A 21,944-nucleotide genomic window follows, 5' to 3' on the forward strand; every position below is an offset into this window, starting at 1 on the left:
CATGTAATCAAATATTCTGTTAAATGTGTTACAACTCTCAATCTTATTGCACGACAGATATTTTACTGAATAATTTTAATTTCGTATATACCCATTCCATATGAAAATAATTATTACTTATGATGTATTACACGTTATACTAATTTTTCACAGTGCTAACATTAGACTACAAATTATATTCAATTACACTTTTTCAAATTATTTCAGTTATTGATTTTTGGGGGTTGTTATAAGGAATAATAAACAATTCGTGAAAATTTTTTTATGCTCAGACATGTCTATTATGTCAACTTAGCAAAAATTACAAATATCTAAAAATAGTTTGTTATTATATCATTTGCATTTTGCTAATACGTAATGAATAGGGGCTAAATTATAAAATTAGGGTGTCATATCTTCGGTGCTTTTGCTAATATAAAAGAATTGGGGGCTAAAAAATAAAATTAGGGTGTCATAGTAGAATTAGTGAAAGTTGATGAAAATACTGTAGTATACAGTGATGCAAAAAGTTGTCACAAAATTGGAATCGGGTAGACTTTCAATGACAACAAGTTATGTTGTCACTGTAGAGAGAGCGTTTGTGATGACTTTACTTGAGTTGTCATAAATTCATTTCCCGCGGCATCAAATGAGATGCGCGCCAACTATTTCGTGACGAGTTGAGAATGACAACTTCCAATGTTGTCACTGATTATGCTTGTGCTGTACTCATCTGTGATGACACCTAATGTCGTCATTGAATTAGGTTATCTGTGACAAGATTTTTGTTGTCACATAAATTTTTGTCACTGAAAAATATATTTCTTGTAGTGTGTATTGCCTTTCATATCACAGAGTATGGACTTGAAGGGCAGGTGTCAACGAGAGTTGATGTGTATAGTTTTGGTATAGTTTTGATGGAAACCTTTTCAAGAATGAAGCCTAGTGATGAAATGTTCAAAGATGATTTGAGCCTGAAGAGTTGGATTGAAGAATCTCTGCCCAATGCAACAACTCAGGTTATAGATGCAAACTTACTGGGCGACAAGATGAGCATTTCAATGAGAAATTGGAGTGTATTTCAGTGATCTTCAAATTGGCTTTGAGTTGCTGTGCTGATTGCCCGCGAGATCGGACAAATATGAAGGATGTTGTGGCGGCACTTCAAAAGATAAAACGTCAACTTGAGTCTTTTCCGAATATCTCGGCATGAAAGTACGTTCTTTTACTTGATCCAACTGATCAAGTTTGCTCCACTCAAATAATCTTTCCATTGTCTTTTGTTGCAGGATGATGCCAAGATTTGAAACATGAAGCAAAATAAGTTATATTATCCACCTTAAGTATGCTGATATATCAATAATATATTATTAAGATGCCAAAGTTTTTTTTTTCTAGTCTCTAAAAATCTTGTTCTGTCAATCTATTTGTATGTGCCCAATTTTAAGTTCATTTTCTTAGCTGTCATTTGAAAGGCATCCAGAGGAAAACTGCATTTGCATAGTTCTGTTTCATGACAATCTTTAGTTCTTTTCTCAATTCTGTCCTTCAAATAGTATCCTTCCCAAATTTCGCCTGTTGAATAACTAGTTAGCGTCCCGTTTGTTAATTCATTCCGCTTTGGGTTGCAACCATTATCACATAATCGTTATTTATGAAATGCGTAATCTGTTAGGGGTTCATTAATCACACCAACCAAAGCAAGAAATCATTTAACCTTTTCTAATAGGACTCTGGAAAGCTCGAATCCTTTCAATTATAGAAGCTCACAGTTTGGCCTAGTATATTCTTTGTCACTGTCAAGGCCGAAGTTAAATCTATGATACACTTTTATACTCTAAGCTATGGTCAGGTAAGGCCAATTTGAACATTTTTGCCTTTTTGAACCTGTATTTGAAAACAAGCAGTACTTAAAAAAAAAATTGTTTTGCATTAACTAAATGTATAGTGGAACTAAGTATATAATATGATTTACAGAAAGTATGTCTTTGTTATGGCCTCGCATGAGATCCCGCCAGACGAGGAAAAATGATAAGAATCAACTAAACTCCAAGCTTAGCACCTATGCCTTGGGCATCACCTTAGATGAGGAACTTTGGTTTCTTTAGTGGTAAAAATGCCGCTTGTAAAGTTAAATCGAGTTTTTGCTTGCACTTGTACATCTTTTGACAAGAAATACAATCAATTATCGTTTCGAAAAAAAAAAAAAGAGATCCCTCCAGACCACTTCAGTTGCGAGTTAGAAAATGCGAAAACAAAGGCCATTATAATAAGTTGTTTTGAATATTATGCATCAAATGAATAATCCTACTATAATATGATTAAACTTATGTCGCTACCCACAAAAAAAAAAAAAAAATTGTAGCTAGGAAGGTTGGGCCTTAACTAGTTGAGTTTGTCTTCTTACAATCTCAACCAACTTGTGAAATTGACATCAATGTGTAGGGCTAGGCTAAATATACTACAACATCAAAAAAGTTTTTGAATTTACTCAAGATGGGCATAAAGAAAAGAGTCATGATTGTGTAGAACTAAGATGGATAGCAGTCACAAGGGCATAAAGAAAAGAAAAGAAAAGAGTCATGATTGTGTATATGGATGCCAAAACAGTTTCACTATATTACTTACCACTGCATTCAGTAACATATTAATTTCAATTCCATATGGCATTCCAATTGGGATAAAAGGATTAGATCCTCAACATATTCGAGTTAAAAGGATTAGATAATTTTTAAAAGATTTTCAATGAGTGAGGTTTTTGAAACCTTCGTCAGAATTAGTGAAAAAAAGAAACACCCTCAAAAAATGATTGGTTGATTAAAGATGGTTCTGCAATGTGTTCCTCGTATCATAAAAAATTTAATTAACACGAAAGGGTATACTCTGAGTTTCTCTGTGTGGATACAACTTGCCATCAAACTTCTAAAACTTGAGGGAAAAAACTCTGGTCTGGCAATAGATTGTGAGGCACAAACCTTTATATGGTTCGAAAGTTAATGGTTCCCTCTGCTGCAGAAATATAGCCATAATATTGTGAGGCAGTTTGGAAGTATTTTACAGGCCAAGTCCTCTTCAATTTTTAGTGAAGTTCAATGGAATTAAACTGCCAATGGGAAGAAGAAAGGAATAAGATTGTGTCTTTTTTTTTTTGGTTAAGCCAGCCTTGAAATTGTTATAAGCTGCCTTTATCATCTGAGTTATGTGTAGAAATATCGATTGGATACTAAAGACAGGTTGATAAGGTGGGGCGTCATTGCTGATCCGCTGTGTAACGGTTGCCATGAATACGTTAACCATTGATTTCTTCAAAGCTCTTATTCAGCTATTTGTTAGTTAATAACTAATTGTGTGGTTCCTTTGAACACTCAACCGCATTCACATAGTAATATAATCCAACAAAGACAAGAGTCATAAACTGCGAACAAGAGTACAAAATTCATATATTCATATAAGAACTACATTTTGCTCAACGTAATAAACATGTCGACAGGTATTCGATAGAATTTGAGGTCTTTCTTTGAGCTACAGAAATTGAGTTTTATCGACACAGATAGTACTTTTTGTTGTGTGTGTGTGTGTGTGTTTTTTTTTTTTTTTTTGGTCTAAGTTTGTGGAATTAGAACTTTCTCTCAAGTCTTGGCCTTTTGTTCCATATCGACACATTGCCTCGCAATCAAGTCACTCTGAGTTGTCCCAGGAAGTTGCCGTAGAAATCAAGCTAATTTCCATTATCTGCTACATTGTGGCTGAGATAATGTCCGCAATTTCACTTTCAAAGAAGACTTGGGACTCCAATTATTGAATACATGAAGTGTAATCGTTGTGCAGACTTGGACTTGGAATCGGACTTTTCAATAAGCTAGCATATATATATTATCGACATGAATGTGATAAAGAATAGATGGACATTGTACAATATCTTCTTCTTTTTTTTGGGTTAAATTAGTTCAAATATCTTTGTTCTAGAAGTTCAATCTCCGTCACTCATGTTTTCTTAAGCAAGGATACCATGCCCTGCCCGTCCCCTTCTTTCCCAGCCCCATTCGGCCCCCAATGGGTGAATGCTATCACTATCTCAGACTTTGCATGCTTCATATTCTTGTCTCCTTTGATTGAACAATCTAATCAAGAACTACTTTATTCTAAGTAATGAACATCCATTCTCATTTTGCGCGTTAAAGACTTAATTTGCATCCTTGAGTTGGCAAAACGTCCCATGTTACCTCATTTCTTGGCACTCTTGATAGAAATAGGTGAAATTAATACGTGGGTGTACAATATTTTTCTTCATTGACAAAGGAGAGTAGCTTTACTTTTTTTTTTTTTTCCTAGTAAGATCGACTCACCCCATTTTTTAATGATAAAGGAGAGCAATTGGGATGTGCGTAATCCTAAGTTTTCGTACCTCTCTTAATAGTGTGAAAGATTGGGATGCGTCAGTAACTTTAGATTGTGAATTAGTTAGCATTCAATTTTGTGTTATTTGATTTTATTTTTATTATCAGTATTTTGGCTCAAGGAAAACTCTATACCTTACAAGGAGAAAAGATTTAAAAGGAGAATTTGAGAGTCAAACTAAAAACTAGACAACTACCAAATTAATATTGCCACCAAATTGAGTTAGGTCATGAAGACGTACGTGCGCAAATATAATTTGCAAAGTAAGAGTATAATAATACTATTGCGTGTGAAGTTGCACCAAAAAAATAGAAAGGTAAAAAGTGAATTGATAAAAACATTGAGGATACAGAGTGGAGTTAGGGTAAATTAGAAATTGCAAGAGAGGGGGTGGCAGGGGTTGTAGTTTTGAACTTTGATCCCCTATAAATTTTGAGAAATACTTTTGAAGTCCTTCTCTCGCTGCCCTATAATTTTGGGAGAAAGCCCCATTGACTTCCGCTTCGCCCCCCTCCCCAAGCTTTTGCTTTAACAAAAGCTCTTAAAATTTACTCGTCAAATGATCTTAGATTTTGCATTTGGCTATAGTTGGTCCACTTTCTATAACTTTCGTTCCTCATTTTGGACAATGCTCTTTAATTGATTTAGTTTGTGAATTCTCTTGGATAAAGTATTGCATTTTAATATAGCAGCTAGATCTATTAATAGTTGGTCTTCCTTTTTTGTACAAATTATCTCAAATAATTGAAATTACAAATGATTGGAAATCATTGGCTTGAAAGTCTATAGGATATATATGAAGATCATTTACTCCATACTTTCTATTTAAGATCTAAGATCCACTTATTTTCCAAAATTAGAGAGTATAGAGCAACTCATTTATAGTTATATAAAGTGTTTGTATCTCTTGCTTTATTTGAAGTCATCTTGTGATGACAGGAATTTTCTTCTTTCTTGTTTTCTTTTGTTAATTTTGTGTAAATTCAAAGATATCTTCACGTCAACATAACCACCGAGTTTTGGATCAATAGCCATAAAAAAGGAATTAAATCTCTTTTTGGCCTATGGTGAAAAAAATTCAAAGGAGGTATCAGAATATTCTTTTAGTCTAGTCCGATCTGTATACTTGTTAGTCCATTGTATAGTTTCTTTAGACTTCTCTTCCTATAGAATAAGAAGATTAGCTTCAAAATGTTGTCATTGCGGCAAAAAAAAAAAAAAAAAAATCTCTTCAAAATACTCCCACATGTCATCAAATGAAGTTAAAAGATAGCAAGCAAAGATTTTTTACTCACTTTTTTACTTTGTTTCTTACAGGACTATATTTGAATGAGTGGGAACAAAAAAAAGAGAGATAAATTTGTATCAGTAAATGTGAATGGTAACCCTGGCAAAGTACCCTTTTGTATTTGTAGTCACCAAACAACCTTGACTATGGCACCGTCTGCAATGAAGACTGCAACTGAGGAAAACGATTGAATGATGAATTTAAGCAATACAATTTCATAGTTTTACGTCTAAGATCAGCAAACTTTGTTTGTACATCTTTCGGCTTGATTGGGAAGATAAGTATAAAATACAAAATAGTGTTCTGTGTTGAATGGGAAGATAATGTTCCGATTATGTAGAAAAATGGTATTGTATTGTCGTTGTACATCCCAAAGTCTTGGTTAACTTGGTTTGTCCTAGCCCATTAGTCCAAAATATACGTTGAAGACTTGTACCAATGTCATGGAGAAAAAACAGATGAACAGAAAATGAGTTGAGAGATTGAGTGCGACCGAAATTGAGTTGAGAGCGAGTGCTCAATATAGCCACAAAACTAGGAGTAATGAACGGTTGGTTGTTCATTTCGAAAATGCCTGTATGGGAGGACACGAGATACATATAATGTAACTCAATGTTGTGACTCATATATGTTTTCTTAAAGATCAAAATGTGAAAGAAAAAGTAATCCAACTATTTGTTTCAAGTGTAATATGCATCTTTTCATATGTTTCCATGGTTTTAATCTTTGAAAGATTATCTAACGGGGGTTTCTTTTTCGATAGTTTCTTCCAATTTTTTTAGGCACTTTCTTCCAATTTTGGTAATTTAATTCTTTGATACTTCATTTGTCGCTTGTTGGGTTCAGGCACTGTCATTTTTGATACGTTCATTTCATAGTCTATTTGCTCAAACAAATAACTTTTTGGTCTCAGTTAAAAAAAAAAAACTTTTTGGTCCAACAAGTTCAACCAGCTTTCTGTGTTTTTGATCCATTTTCTAAGCATGTTTCTAAGTTTAAAGAAGATCGAGTTTAGTTTGAAGGGACATTAGCCTGATTACTAAGAGGTTCATGGTTGGATTCTCAAACTTTCCCCCTTATCCTTCCCTTATAAGGTGTGAAGTCTTTTTTGAATCTAATAATAAAGAAATGTACCGTTTACTTCTATAAAGTGATCTTTACTCATCAAATTTTTTCTTAATTAAACTATTGTGTAAATCAATTCGCTTCACTTCAAGATTTGTGCGAAAAGTTTGCGAGAAAGTTTTAATTTCTCATCCTTTGTGCACGTTATATCAGCAACGATAGAACAACTTATACCAAGACATTCTCCTGTAACATTAACCCAAATTGGTAGGACAAATTTAACATATTGTCAAATTACAGACCAGAAGAATATAATTAACCTCAAAGAAATGGGACGAAAACTAACACATTGTGAGATTGAATTCTAAATCGCGAGATCTACGACTCTTGGGAATTCAACTTTTTAAATTTAACACCAAAACAAGGCCTAATTGGAAATAGATACCAAGAGTATGCCTAAGATAAAAATGCGATCAAATAATAGGCCTAGTGTTTAGGTTCTCAAAAATTTAGTCAATCAGAGTTATCAAAATAAACATTTAGCACATAGTACTATGACGTTCTTCAATATTAAATGTGGACATTTGGGGCGTGGGGCCAGCCTCGTTGGGGTCCGGTACAATTTGGTCCTATTGTTATATTTTTACATTAGTTGATGTACAATTACATTATATTATTATATTTAGAGTAAAAAAGGTGTACATGAATAAAATATTTGAAATATATTCAATAGAACATTATGATGTATTTGTATACAAAAAATTTCAACATGTACAATGACGAGACGAAATAGCACAAAACACAATTGTATTGAGTCCTAGTCCGTAGATTTTTATATATCTATTCTTCTTCTTCTTTCTAAATTTGCAACCTGTTATAATTGTATATGTTTTATTTCGAGTCCTAAAATATGGAGATTAATTAATTTTTTCTTTCTATTTTTCATTTGCATGCGTATTTTTTCTGAATCACTGATTTCACTCGTGTCAATTCTGCCTATCAATTCCTTGGACCAATAATTGATTTTAGGGAAAAATGTATAAATCGTCCCTTACATATTATTGATGTTAAAATTCAGTTCCTCAAAATGAAAATGACTGATTTTAGTCCCTCATACATAAAAAGCGATTGATTTTGGTCCTCTGATACCTCTGCTGATCAATTCTAACCAGAATTAGCCGCGAGTCCACCATCGCCTTCAAATATCAAGGGTAAATTCGGCAATTAAGTTGCTGCATTGACTGGAAATGTAAAGAACCTATTTTATTATATATATATATATATATATATTGTCCAAATTGGGGCTTCTAACTTCAAATCTCCATGGCAACCACAAACTGTGAAGTTTAAATAACTGAAAAAAAAACTAAACTAAAATGTGAATATCATAGTAGAAACACTAAAAAAAAAGAAGAATCAATAATCATTTTCATAAGTAAATTAAAAAAACCCATTTTCATGGGCAACAGACAATCTAAAAATGCATTTTACAAAATGAATGCTCTTGAGCAAAGCCCTCACTGGCATATGAGGTCCTGGACAAAATTTGTTGACAAATTAATGGAGATGGTGCAGTTTATTTCTGCAGATTTCTTCTTCTTCAAAACCATAGTGAATTTGACTTTTCCAGTCAACTCAACCTTAGCAGTCAGTTGCAGCAACCCAGGATGAAAACCTTCAGTGTCGGAGTTTGAAGGATTAGTAACATCCACAATAACATAGAATGTCTTGGTGGATTTCAATCTTGCCCGTCCATTAGGGATCACAAATTCTTGCACCAATACACCTCCTGAGGTCAAAGTAGTTATGTTGCTATCAAATTTGTAACGCGCAAAATTATTGTTCTTTATCCTGACTTGTGCCGTGTGCCTAATGCTCCTATTCTTCTTGTTGATGACATTGATATCCTCCAATCTTACTTTAGGTGATTTTACACGCATCACCACCAGGGCAGCCAAAAACAAAAAAAAAGAAGAAGGAAGATTATTGTTTGAAATATAGCAAATGCAACGATATATGCTAACCTTTTCATTCTTTTCTTCTTCCTGAGCTCCATGGATTTATAGGTACTTGATTCGTCAGTATCACTCTTGGGCACAATAGTAGATGGCGCCATTGGGTACCCATTTCTTGAAGAGTTCCTTTAATTGGTGGGGTTTTGTTTAGGGTTTGGGAGAAGAAAAAATTTTAAGTGTTTTTGTTCCAATTTGGGGAATAGGGATGAAATAAAATTGGTCCTTCACATTTCCAATTAATGTAGCAACTGAATTGCCAAATTTACCCTTAAAAATTTGGAGCATGTGGTGGGCCCTTAGCTAATTCCGGCCATAATTGACCAGAAAAGGCGTTTGAGAACCAAAATCAATCGCTTTTTATGTATAAGGGATTAAAATCGCTTGTTTTCATTTTGAGGGACTGAATTATAACATAAGTAATATATGAGGGATGATTTATGCCATTTTCCCTTGATTTATACCATATCCTAGTTTTGTGGTGCGCAAATCACAACAAATTCAATATCGTTCTTACTTTTATGACATATTTTGTTCCTTTTTTCTCCTAAAAATTAATTTTTTTCTCAATGTTATCCAAATTGAGAATGTCGAAGTTGTGAGTGCTAGTTTTGTATCCTTTTTTTTCCTCAACACTTTCTCTTCTCTTCTTGTGGTTGACCTATTGGTGAAATATGGGGGTTTTCTAGTAGTTTATTAATCATTATTGCCCAATTTACAAAGGAAAATATTAATTTTGTTGTTTATTTTTCTTAGTGCATCAACTCCTAGATTCTAATTGAAATTCAAACAAGGATGCTATTAACATTCAAATATATTCATCCCCAAATCTGGATTTAAGCTTAATTTTCTTATTTTTAAGGCCTAGGATTTTAGCAAATTTAAGGCCTAGAATCACCCTAAAATGGTGAGCATTACGATTAAAGATGATCTTAAATTCCATATGATGAGTTCTTGTTTCACCTAATAAACCAACGTTTTTGTTTTCAATCGGATCCAGATTGCCGTGATTATAGCTTTTCTTTCAGATTTCCACAATATTCTTGCCTTCCAGGTATAATTCCTTGATTCCATTCGTGGACAAAATTTTTTCTTCCCTCTCATGTTTAAACTTTTAGATTTCTCTTGTAACCTTGGTTCAATATTTTCTCCTTTAATACGAACAATTAAAATTCTATTAGAGGAAATAATTCTGGTTTACACAATTGAATGGACATTAATAAAAGCTGATAATGTATTTTCTTCTCATCAATATCATAATGTCACTCCAAAGTGGATTCTGGTTTACAACGTCTGTATGTGGTCTCCATTGAGAACATTGATTGGGAAGCTTAAGTTAACGGTGACGTGTTTTTGAATGGTTATGACTGACAAATCCGTCGACATAATTATGACACGTGTATCAGATGGATCATATTATCGAAACCCATGGGATGTATCTCCTCAATCCATGGGTTGACATCATTGACTTGTTAGTAATCTATTAAAGTTGAGGGTTGACACGTCGACCTGAGCTTGTAACACGATATGCTTATAACCCGAATCACTAATTATTTCTTCATAATTTTGTGGAATTTTTCTATTATATAACTAAAGAAAGTACTAAATGGTTTTTCTTATATTAACGCCAAATTTCTTTAGATTCCTTCCTAAATTTATGGTTAAAGAAAGTCTAACACCCTACTTCTCTTCTAATATAGTATCACAGCCAAAATTTAAGTCAGAGGTCCTTTAAGAATGAAGAATTCAACCAAAATTTTAGACAGAATTAATATATTTTTGGCCAAAGAAAAAGCTAGTTGGATTCCCTTGCATATTTATCTGTATTAGTTTCTCCTAAATGTATCATGAAAATAGTTTAGAAACTTCCTTCCTAGGGTAAGTAGTGTAGAGTCAAAAGCCTTATAGTTTTTTTTTTTTTTTTTTTTTTAAAGCCAAATTGCTTGGATTTTATTGCCTCAGAACAGTTCTTGAGGGAAAAAAGTTTGGTTTTGTAGAATCCTTCTTAAATCTACTGTGAATGGTTTATTCCCTCATAATTACAGTATTGGAGTCAAAGTTTAAAGGCAAAGGCACTTTAAGAGTTTACACCAAAATTTTCAAACAAAACTAAGCATTTTTGGGGAAAAAAGAAATTGATTTCCCTCCTATATTTACGTTTACGAACTTTTTCGGTTGCCACCTTAAATTACTAGTGAAAATTGTTTTTCTTCTATCCTAAATATAGTATTGCAGCCAGATTGGCAAAGGTCTTACATTTTTTTTTATACCAAATTCGATTTCTTCCTAAATTTTACCGTGAAAGCGGTTTATTTCCCACCTAAAATTGAATACTGGAGCTAATTGTTAAAGGTGAAAGCCTTTTAAAAATTCATTCAAAAATTTTCAAACACAAAATAAATTCTTTTTTGAGAGAAAAGCACTGCTCGAGATCCCTCCAATTATTTGCACCAAAATTTAGATGTCACTGAAATTTAGTGAAAGTAGTTTAATTCCCTCCCAATTTGTTGTGGAGGGTGGGGAATAGTCTGCGGAATCTACTCCCTGCCGGACACCAAAAAAAAAAAGCAAAAGGAGAAAGAGAGTATTGGTGCCAAAATGTCTAGGAAAATGCTGCATAAGAGTTAAAACTCAAAAGAATAAAAGCGAACTTGTGTCAAAAAAGATAAAGCCGACAGGGTACTAACTACTAGAGGTGTCAAAATGGGTGACTTGGGCGGGTTTGGGTTGGGTAAAATGGGTAATGGGTATAAGTGAGTCAACCCATTTATACCCATTTAATTAGATGGGTATAAATGTGTAAGTCAAAAAATGAATTGGGTAACCCAATTACCCATTTATAACCCATTTATTTTAATTTTTTGTAAATTCATTTAAATTCATTTTTGCAAACTAAGTTATCAATTTATACCGCTCTTTGTACCCATCATTAGTTTTAAATATTTACTTATAATGTTCAATAAGCCTAATTACCAAATTTTTTTCATTTATACTCTATTTCACAAAATTACATATTATTTAATAATTGAATAATAAGAATATAAAATTTTGAACTAAGTACTATAAAAGTTAATATAAAAATTTAATCCAAAAAATTTTAACCCCTAACATTTTTTCCATATATAAATTTAAAATTTCATTTTAGAAAGATAAGAAAAGAGGCTCAAATTTATCATAAATTGGTAATGCTGAAAAATGAGCAAGTTAACAAACTAAGAGAAAACAAAATAATAAAATAAAACCAACAAATAATAATAATAATGAAACAAAAGTAGTTAACATCATGACAAAATGAAAAATTTGAAAAAAAAAATGGATGGGGGAAAAGAAGAGATTTAGGGGAAGAGAATTTTAAATGGGTTAATTGGGTTTGATGGGTTACCCAATAATACTCATTTATTAAATGGATATTATTGGGTAACCCATTTATACCCATATACAAAAATTTAAGATACCCATACCCATCTATTCATGGACGGGTATGAGTAAATTTAGTTAAGTGGGTTGATTTGCCACCTCTACTAACTACTAACCAGTCGTGGTATAATCCTTCATTCGTCAATTCACATTTGTTGACAGATGGATACTTTTTTTTTTGGTATTGACAGATGGAAATTAGTTTTGCCCTATGGTTGTTGGCATAAATGATTGCTAATTTATAATATTTTATTATTTTGGACTATGACTTATTGTCTTCATTTTATTTCCTTGTTCTTTACATTCTCAAAAATTTGTGACATTTCATTAGTAATTTTTACCTAAAAGTTTGAAGGGTCAAGCACGTTAAAACACAATAAGACACTATCATCAATAAATTGCAGTTGAGATCTTCTATGCCACTACTCGGTGCCAAATTCAGTGTCAATCCCACTTATCACGTGATGGTAGAAAAAATTTAAATAAACAGCACATGACAAATTAAATAAACAAGATACTTGACATAAATATAAAAGTGACACTGAATTGCCACTGAAGTAGTGGCACTGAAGATTCCGTGTGAATAGGGATGGCAATGTGGGTGGGGGTTGGGGCAGGGGCGGGGGAAAAAACCACGCTTAGAAACGGGGCCCCCGTCCCCATTTTAAAAAATAAATATATATGTATATATGTATATAATTATATATATAATATATCATTTAATTAGTTACAAACTTATGATAATGATATTATTATTAGTTATATGTATTATATAATGTATGTTAGTATATGTAATATAATTGATATTATCAATTATACTAATAATTATATATGTGTACTAATACAAATTATTAATTGGTTATGCTAAATTTACGAATACATTTATACTAAATTCCTAATTACACTTAATACAATAATATTTTTTTTTTCTCAACAAAAAGCACAAGCACAATAATGAATTAGTGATTGTATTTGTGCCAAAAGTACTGACTACTTTAGTTGTATTTATTTCATCATGTTGGATTGTATTCAAATAACTTTTGTTTAATTGTTTTTATAAGTTTCAATTGTGAAATTACAATGAATTATAATTTGGTGATGTGTTGATATTTTAGCACTTAATTATTTACTAAAATTTAACTATAATAAAATTATATAACAAATTTTTATTAACTCCGCAGGAGAAATCAGGTGGGGCGGGAACGGGCCCGGGGGGAATGGGGGCCGGGGGACGGGGCGGGGATGGGGCGGGGGGAATTTGTAGGCCATCCCTACGTGTGAATAGATTGCGACACGAGCATGCACAAACCTTAATGTGTAGTGTATGACTTTGTGCTCGTTCTAACACGAACATGCAAATTGCATGATACGAAACTTTTATAGTCCTAGTTGAACTCTGAGAGTCTTGGACCAAAAAAAAAAAAAAATTCATGGGAAAAAAATGTTAAAGACTTGTAACAATTTCTTGGGAAAAAAATTCCTTCGACAAAAAAAAAAGGAAAATAAGTTGACCACATTTTGAGAATTATTGAAGTTAAAGTAGCCTTTTTTTTAGTTCTTTTTCTAAAAAATAATCACAAGATTTTGCAAAAACTATGAAATAGAAGGAAAAAGATAGAAAAGAACCAGCGCTTACTTGCCATACATAAGTAAGTGTGTTTTAATCTGGAAGATAATTCCATAACCAAATTTCATCCGGTCAGAATTGATGCTATCATTGTCTCTATCTCTGTCCTGGCATACGTGCATCAGATGTTCCAAGTGTTTGGTATATATATACATATATAAGTACCTGTAATAGAAATTATTAGCCCGTGTCTGTTGTCTTAAACGTTAGTAAAACTGAGAGTATAATCATGAAGAAATTATCTCACTTGTATTTTCCCCTTGGACTCTTCTTGCTAGGTTCTTTCTTATCTTGCTTAGCCATGACCACCCCCAACATTACCACGGATCAATCAGCCCTTCTCTCATTGAAAGCCAAAATCACTTGGGATCCTCACGAAATCTTGGCAAGCAACTGGTCGGCTACTTCCTCAGTTTGTGATTGGAGAGGAGTCACTTGCGGCTCTCGCCACCGCAGAGTCACTGCCCTGAACATCTCCAACTTGGGCCTTAATGGCACAATTCCTCCACAAATGGGGAACCTGTCCTTTCTCATGTCCCTCGAAATGAGCAGGAACAACTTCTACGGAGAACTTCCCCATGAACTGATTTGTTTGCGCAGGTTACGAGTCCTTGGTTTAGGCATTAACATGCTTAGCGGAAGTATTCCCTCTTGGGTTGGTTCCTTCCGACAACTCCAACACTTTTCTCTAGAGAACAACAGCTTTACAGGCTTTATCCCACCTTCTATCTCCAACATGTCAAAGCTAGAGACACTAAATCTGCAGTTTAATTCTCTACAAGGAGCAATACCAATGGAGATTGGGAACCTAAATACATTGAAGTATATAGAGATGAGCCGGAATCAGCTTTCAGGTTCTTTGCCACCGGAGATGTTCAATATTTCTACATCGGAAATTATTGCTTTTCAAGGTAATAGCCTGTCTGGTAGTCTTCCATCCAGCATATGTTCCCGTCTTCGAGGACTCTCACGGCTCGACCTTTCCTACAACGAATTAAGTGGCATGATACCAGCATCCTTATCCAAATGTTCAAAGCTTCGTGTGCTGCAGTTGTCATACAACAACTTTAGTGGGGTGATGCCAGAAGAAGTTGGGAACTTGACGGCACTCGAGGAACTATATCTCAGTCACGACAATTTAGATGGTACCGTCCTAACTCTTTTTGCATTTTTAGTTGAAATCACCAAAGAAAAGAGTTACATAGATCTTTATATATATATATATATATATATATATATATATATATATATATACTCCCTCCGTCCCACTTTGATAGTCCTGTATTCCTTTTTTATCTGTCTCAAATTATAGTCCACTTTTCAATTGAAAAATGTAGTTGTATTTTAATTTTTCTAAAATACCCTTATTCAATGTAAGTAGTTGTAACTATAAACCTACTCCATTTAATGAGAGTTGATTCTTTTTTTACCATCAATTCAAGTTCCCATAAAGTTGTACCATATTTAATGTAGGGGTATTTTAGAAAAATAACAATCTAAATTTACTTTTCCAATAAAGTTAACTACTTTTTCTTAAACTATGTGAAAAAAGAAACATGACTATCAAAGTGGGACGGAGGGAGTATATGTATATTCTCAAAAAATTAAATATTATACTGATTAGTAATTTAAAGGCTTGTAAGAACTATGAAGGGAATCCGGAGGCACACAGAAATTGGTAGGGCAAAAATCCCTAGAAGTAAGTACCCCAAGCAGATCTTACAAAAATTCATGAGCTCGTTTTATGTTGTTTAATACACGTTAACGTGCATAACTTTAATTTTATTTTCTTGTCAGTAATGAGAAAGAAAGTTTTTGATGAAATATTTTAAAAACAGATTAACAAAAGTAATTAAGATAAATACTTGCGTTACCCCATGGCTGGCTCTTTTACACATGCTAGCAAGCATAACTCTTTTTTTTTTTTTTTTCTCTCATTGAAATCGTCTTTTGACATGAATAAATATTTTAGAATTTTTAAGCAAAAGTAAAATAATTACTGGATCTCGCGATTTGTATGCGTTATTAAGGCTAATTAATTACTGGGTTCTTGAATGTAAAATCTCATGTCACCAAAGCTAGAGACATTAAGAGTATATAAACTGTCATTTAATTCTTTGCAAGGGACAATTCCAATGGAGATTGGGAATCTAAACAAATTGAAGATATTGGAAATCAACAACAATCAGCTTTCCGGTTCTCTGCCAATGGGGATGTTCAATATTTCCTCGCTGGAAGTTATTGGTTTACAAGGTAATAGCCTATCTGACAGTCTTCCCGTTGGCATATGTTCCCGTCTTCAAGGGCTCACAAGCCTTGACCTTTCCTACAACGACTTAAGTGGTATTATACCGTCATCGTTGACGGAATGTTCAAAGCTTCAACTACTGTCGTTGTTTGACAACCACTTTAGTGGAATGATACCGGAAAGATTTGGGAACTTGACGGCGCTCAAGGGACTATACCTTAGTGGGAACAATTTACACGGTACCTTCCTAACTATTGCATTTGAGCTGAAATATATACATATATATATATATATATATATATATATATATATACATATCTCTTGGTTGTTGTGAAAGTATTTTATCTGAAAAAAAAAGCAATTCCATGTTATAAGGAAGAAGGTTTTAAGTAAATTCTTTAAAACATTTTAACATGAGAAAAAAAATCACTTGGATCACAATTTGAATAGAATTTCCAACTAGCATTAATCCCCGTGCTATGCACAGGACTTACATTTTTTTATTAAAAAATAATTAAAATCTTAGAATAAATTATTCAACATTATTTTCATAATAAAAGCTATCTAAAATCCATAGAATCAAATATAGTTCCATATGAAATAGACTATGAGGTTTGGAAAGATATGCAAAAATTAATTATTATCCAAATTTCTGATTCTCCTCGAAAGATGTTTTGAGAACATGTTGCACCAATTGAGGATCTAGTGAATGAGTTGTACGCTGAGGAGTTGGAATAATAAACTGTAAAAATTGTACAGATAAGTGATAATTAACCAACTTAAAATAAGTAGCATAATATTAAAAGTTTGGATAACTAAAGAGATTACACTGAATATGAGTCTTTTAAAATTGTACAATAAATGATAACTATATAAGCAATTAAATGTAAGTAGTGTTTGTTTGAGATTTGTACAAATAACTGACTAATATCTTTGTAATTTTAAAACTAACAAAGTGTCAACAGGTTTAGCAGTAGTATTAATTATTTGTTAAACACAAGTCAAGCTCTAAGAACATTACAAACCTTCTAGAAGAGTTAAAATGGTTAACAGTATATATTATAGACTATAGATAGAGATTGTCATTAGTGTTTGAATATAAAATCTCACGTGGTAAAACTTAAATTTACTGGCCAATCATTTTTCGCTAGTTACTAGATGAAGACAATTTTGTAGATATGATCCCCCAAGATATTGGGAATTTAACAAACCTTAGGATATCGTCTCCCTTTAATTTAAACTTTGATGAAACATTTTACTAGAGTTTATAATCTACCATGTATATAAGAAGCAGATGGGCTTTTCTCCTTTGCCCCCTTACTTGCCACGTGACTTTCTAATAATTTGACAAGTGACTTGCTAATATTTCTTACACATTACTATTCTTGCCATTGCATATCATTTTTTTTTTTTTTGCCTTTTGTTCATGCCAAATCAAACAAGTGTGCCCCTTATGTTTATGGGTATCCATCGGTTGATATTTGAGAATTTGGTAAAGAAAATTTTTATAATTTGAAAATTGACCTTTTAAGATAATATCTGATTACCGTCCAAACCTTAGACTGATAAATTGGATTAGAGAACCGATAATTCGGTAATAACCATAATCTAAAATATCAATAGTTAGTTAAAATACTTTATTTTTCTCTAAAAAAATTGTTGTAATAAAATAATATCCCATATGTTTTTGTAATAAAATTAAATCAACTTAATTTAAAAACAAACATGATATGCCTATGCCAAAAAAAGAGGTTCATAATCCTAAGTCCTAACTCATAATCTCAATTCTTAAACAACATTGAAATAAACAAGAACTTTAAATTTAATTGTTAAGCTAAACTCCAACGTATCAACTTCCATTAAAATTTTACTTCCAAGTATATTTATAGTTAAGTTAGCTAATTAGTAATTATTTAGTGATAGGATTAAGATTTGCTCTTATATTTAGTAATGTACATAAGTGGCCATATATTCTACTTTTGCTCCTTCTATTGATTTTATGCGAAAGAAAGGTTTTCACCTTATTGTCCGTGAAATTTAGAGGGCATAACCTGTGCTTAGCACAGCCTGAAGTCTGCTAGTGTCTTAATTAATCCATGTCATGCATTAGCATTTCTAAACGTGGTAACTCTCTAGGTGGTATTCCCCAAGAGCTTGGCCGCCTAAAGCATCTTGAAGAACTTGCTTTTGCCAACAATAGCCTAACTGGATCCATACCAGCCCAAATATTCAACATCTCGACATTGCAAGGACTGGACCTAACGAACAATAAGCTTTCTGGAAGACTTCCGTCATCCACAGGTTATGGATTAATCAACCTTGAAGTGCTTGTTCTCTTTTTGAATGAGTTTGATGGAGTAATACCAGCCTCAATCTCAAATGCGTCCAAGCTTACTATTTTAGACTTGACTCGAAATAGATTCAGCGGTCCAGTTCCAAACTCTCTTGGAAACCTAAGACTTCTAAGACATTTGGGCCTTGTTGAAAATCATTTGACATCTGAACCTTCATCGAGAGAATTGAGCTTTATTAGTTACTTAACAAATTGCAAGTACCTGAAAATATTAGGTTTTGCTGAAAATCCGCTGCACGGTTTTCTTCCGATATCAGTTGGGAATCTCTCAACTTCTATGGAGGGCTTCTATGGATATGGTTGCGGAATCAAGGGAAGCATTCCCGATACAATTGGGAATTTGAGCAGATTATTCATTTTGAATCTACATGGAAATCACCTGAGTGGACCCATTCCCAGCGCAATGAAATATTTGCAAAATCTTCAAGTTTTGGATTTGGATGATAATCAATTAAGTGGTTCAATCCCAGATTGCATTTGCAGGTTAAAGAGATTGTACCAAATCGATCTGGGGCAAAACCAGTTTTGCGGGTCAATACCATCATGCTTAAATAATATTAGTTCCCTGAGAGGAATTTTCTTTGCTGGGAACTTATTAAACTCAAGCATACCTGCTAGCTTGTGGAACCTCACTGATCTCTTGACGTTGAACCTGTCATATAATTCCTTGAGTGGCTCACTACCTTATGAAACTGGAAATTTGAAGGTAGTAACACTATTTGATTTGTCAGGAAATCAGTTTATTGGGAATATTCCAAGTTCCTTGGGAGGCTTGCAAAATTTAGCAACGCTATCATTAGCACAAAATAAACTTCAGGGACCTGTTCCAGACTCTCTCAATCAAATGTTAAGCTTGGAATTTTTGGATCTATCCAATAATAATCTATCAGGTCCAATACCAAATTCCTTGGAGACACTTTTATATCTCAAATACATTAATCTTTCTTTCAACCACTTAAGAGGAGAAATTCCCTCCAGTGGTCCTTTCAAGAACTTCACATATGAATCATTCATGTCGAATGATGACTTGTGTGGCGCTCAAAGATTTCATGTTTCTCCATGTCATTCTCCTCGGATTCACAAATCCAGTCAGAAGAAAGTATTTCATATGCTAGGCATTCTATCAGGTATTGCAGCAACAATAATTGCTCTTACAACTGCTGCAATTTTACTTTTAAGATGCCGAAGAAAGGATGGGATTTCAAGAAACACTGATTTGTTGCCCATGGGATTGCCAAAAATGATTTCATACTATGAACTTGTGCAAGCAACCAATGGTTATGATGAAAGCAATTTGCTTGGCAAAGGGAGTTTTGGATCTGTATATAAGGGTATTTTGACGGATGGGACAGTTGTAGCTGTGAAAGTTTTCACTTTACTAGCAGAAGTCACTTCCGGGAGTTTTGATACAGAGTGTGAAGTTCTACGCAACCTTCGCCATAGAAACCTTACCAAAGTGATTGGTAGTTGCTCTAACCTGGACTTCAAGGCCTTAGTGTTTGATTATAAGTCTAATGGGAGCCTTGAGAAATGGTTGTACTCCCACAACCATTGCCTGGATCTGCTGCAAAGGATAAGCATAATGATGGATGTTGCTTCCGCATTGGAATATCTCCATTTTGGTTATACAACACCAGTGGTTCACTGCGATCTGAAACCTAGCAACATATTACTCGATGAAAGTATGGTTGCTCATGTGAGTGATTTTGGTATGGCAAAGTTTTTGGATGAAGAAAATAGTGTTCTGCATACCAAGACACTTGCAACGCTTGGATACTTGGCACCAGGTTTGGCATATTTGACTTCTTTTTAGTTGCTTTTTTTATCTGTTTTTTTCATGAATAATATGTCAATCTTCCAAGTTTTCTATTTTTTTTTTCACTTTCAGCGTGATGGATTGCCTTTCATATCACAGAGTATGGACTTGAAGGGCAGTTGTCAACAAGGGTTGATGTGTATAGTTTTGGCATAGTTTTGATGGAAACCTTTTCAAGATTGAAGCCTAGTGATGAAATGTTCAAAGATGATTTCAGCTTGAAGAGTTGGATTGAAGAATCTCTACCTAATGCAACAACTCAAGTTGTAGACGCAAACTTACTTGGGCAACAAGATGAGCATTTCAGCGAGAAATTGGAATGTGTTTCAATGATCTTCAAATTGGGTTTGAGTTGCTGTGCTGAATGCCCACGAGATCGGACTAATATGAAGGATGTTGTGGCTGCACTTCAAAAGATAAAACGTCAAATTGAGTATTTTCTGAATATTTTGGCATGAAAGTACGTTCTTTTACTTAATCCAACTGATCAAGTTTGCTCCACTCAAATAATTTTTCCAATGTCTTTTGTTGCAGGATGATGCCAAGATTTGAAACATGAAGCAAAATAAGTTATATTATCCATCCTAAGTATGCTGATATATCAATAATATATTATTAAGATGCCAAAGTTTTTTTTTTCTAGTCTCTAAAAGCTTGTTCTGGCAATCTATTTGTATGTGCCCAATTTTAAGTTCATTTTCTTAGCTGTCATTTGAAAGGCATCCGGAGGAAAAACTGCATTTGCATAGTTCTCTTTCATGACAATCTTTATTAGAGTTATATATTTTGCACGCTTAAACATGTTTCTTCCTTTTTTCTTTTGCTTGTGGGACCAAGAAGCTTGAGTTGGTCGTGGCACTACTAGGAGTACAGTGGGTGGAACGTGAATTTCTTGAGGGGTAGTTAACTTAACTAGTTAATTTAATTTGTTCATTCGATGATAGTGGTAAATTCGTCTATAGAAGGACTGTCGTTGTCTATAACCTTTTCTTTGTCACTGTCAAGGCCAAAGTTAAATCTATGATACACTTTAAATCTATTATACACTTTAAGGCCAATTTGAACATTTTTGCCTTTTTGAACCTGTATTTGAAAACATGCATTGCTTAAAAAAATCATTTTGCATTAACTAAATGTACAGTGGAACTAGTATATAATATGATTTACAGAAGATATCTTTAGGGGTGGCAATTCGGGTCCAAATCAGGTTGGCGGGTCGGGTTCGGGTCAACCCGTCAGAAAATCTGTTGACCCGAACCCGACCCGTCAACCCGTGACGGGTCAGGTATGCTGACCCGAACCCGAAAATTTCAGGTTGACGGGTTGACGGGTCGACCCGAAATGACCCGAAATTAATTTTAATTTATTAATTTATCACTGTAATTTCTAATAAAATCAATTTCTCACAAAACTAATTACATAATCAAGTAATAAAAATTTAAATAAATAATTCCAAACCAAATCTAAAATAAATTAAACACCGTAAAAGTGTTTTATCCCAAACAAAATATAAAATAAATTAAAACAGTATAAAAGTAAAAAATAATATAATATATTATTTGTCCAAATATAATAATTTCAACTTCACACAAATTAAATAAATTCATTTAGGATTAAGTAATTAATGCCTTTGAAAAAAAGAATAACTTAGTTTAGTTAGATAAAATTATTTTTATGTTTATTAAATTATTTTTAATTCGTAAACGGGTCATATCAGGTCATATCAGGTCATCATGGGTTA

The 21,944-nt window shown here is 33.3% G+C and overlaps 2 protein-coding genes and 1 long non-coding RNA gene across 5 annotated transcripts; 2 read left to right on the forward strand and 1 right to left on the reverse strand.

Moving 5' to 3' along the window:
- The first annotated feature begins 1,113 nt into the window (after nt 1-1,113).
- On the forward strand, nt 1,114-1,362 carry LOC140037355 (uncharacterized). The gene is made up of 2 exons (XR_011841284.1): nt 1,114-1,194; nt 1,269-1,362. It is a non-coding gene; the product is annotated as an uncharacterized lncRNA (long non-coding RNA).
- Nucleotides 1,363-8,247: 6,885 nt separating this feature from the next.
- On the reverse strand, nt 8,248-8,846 carry LOC113729361 (late embryogenesis abundant protein At1g64065-like). Its single transcript, XM_072077834.1, has 2 exons — nt 8,755-8,846; nt 8,248-8,644 (listed from the first exon to the last, which is right to left on the reverse strand). The coding sequence occupies exons 1-2, from the start codon at nt 8,844-8,846 to the stop codon at nt 8,248-8,250; spliced, it is 489 nt and encodes a 162-aa protein (XP_071933935.1).
- Nucleotides 8,847-13,963: 5,117 nt separating this feature from the next.
- On the forward strand, nt 13,964-21,002 carry LOC113732736 (uncharacterized). 3 transcript variants are annotated; one of them, XM_027258675.2, is made up of 5 exons: nt 13,965-14,931; nt 15,911-16,273; nt 18,171-20,174; nt 20,303-20,663; nt 20,738-21,002. In XM_027258675.2, exons 1-4 carry the CDS (start codon nt 14,016-14,018, stop codon nt 20,659-20,661), a joined length of 3,642 nt encoding a protein of 1,213 aa, XP_027114476.2. In that variant the 5' UTR covers nt 13,965-14,015; the 3' UTR covers nt 20,662-20,663; nt 20,738-21,002. The 3 variants fall into 3 exon arrangements, with proteins under 3 accessions (XP_027114477.2, XP_027114476.2, XP_071936860.1); XM_072080759.1 differs by having other exon boundaries at nt 20,303-20,636; XM_027258676.2 differs by lacking the exon at nt 20,738-21,002 and having other exon boundaries at nt 13,964-14,931; nt 20,276-20,409.
- Nucleotides 21,003-21,944: the final 942 nt, after the last annotated feature.

Source organism: Coffea arabica, chromosome 2e, assembly GCF_036785885.1.
Source record: "Coffea arabica cultivar ET-39 chromosome 2e, Coffea Arabica ET-39 HiFi, whole genome shotgun sequence".
NCBI classification, from domain to species: domain Eukaryota; kingdom Viridiplantae; phylum Streptophyta; class Magnoliopsida; order Gentianales; family Rubiaceae; genus Coffea; species Coffea arabica.

What these genes read in the sequence shown, in the direction of transcription:
- LOC113732736 (XM_027258675.2), top strand. Translation starts at nt 14,016, where the DNA reads ATGAAGAAATTATCTCACTTGTATTTTCCCCTTGGACTCTTCTTGCTA. An exon ending in TAGTGGGAACAATTTACACG is followed by an intron (nt 16,274 to 18,170) that starts GTACCTTCCTAA and finishes GTAACTCTCTAG; the next exon opens with GTGGTATTCCCCAAGAGCTT. An exon ending in GCTTGGATACTTGGCACCAG is followed by an intron (nt 20,175 to 20,302) that starts GTTTGGCATATT and finishes TTCATATCACAG; the next exon opens with AGTATGGACTTGAAGGGCAG.
- LOC113729361 (XM_072077834.1), bottom strand. Translation starts at nt 8,846, where the DNA reads ATGGCGCCATCTACTATTGTGCCCAAGAGTGATACTGACGAATCAAGT. An exon ending in AAGAAGAAAAGAATGAAAAG is followed by an intron (nt 8,645 to 8,754) that starts GTTAGCATATAT and finishes ACCTAAAGTAAG; the next exon opens with ATTGGAGGATATCAATGTCA.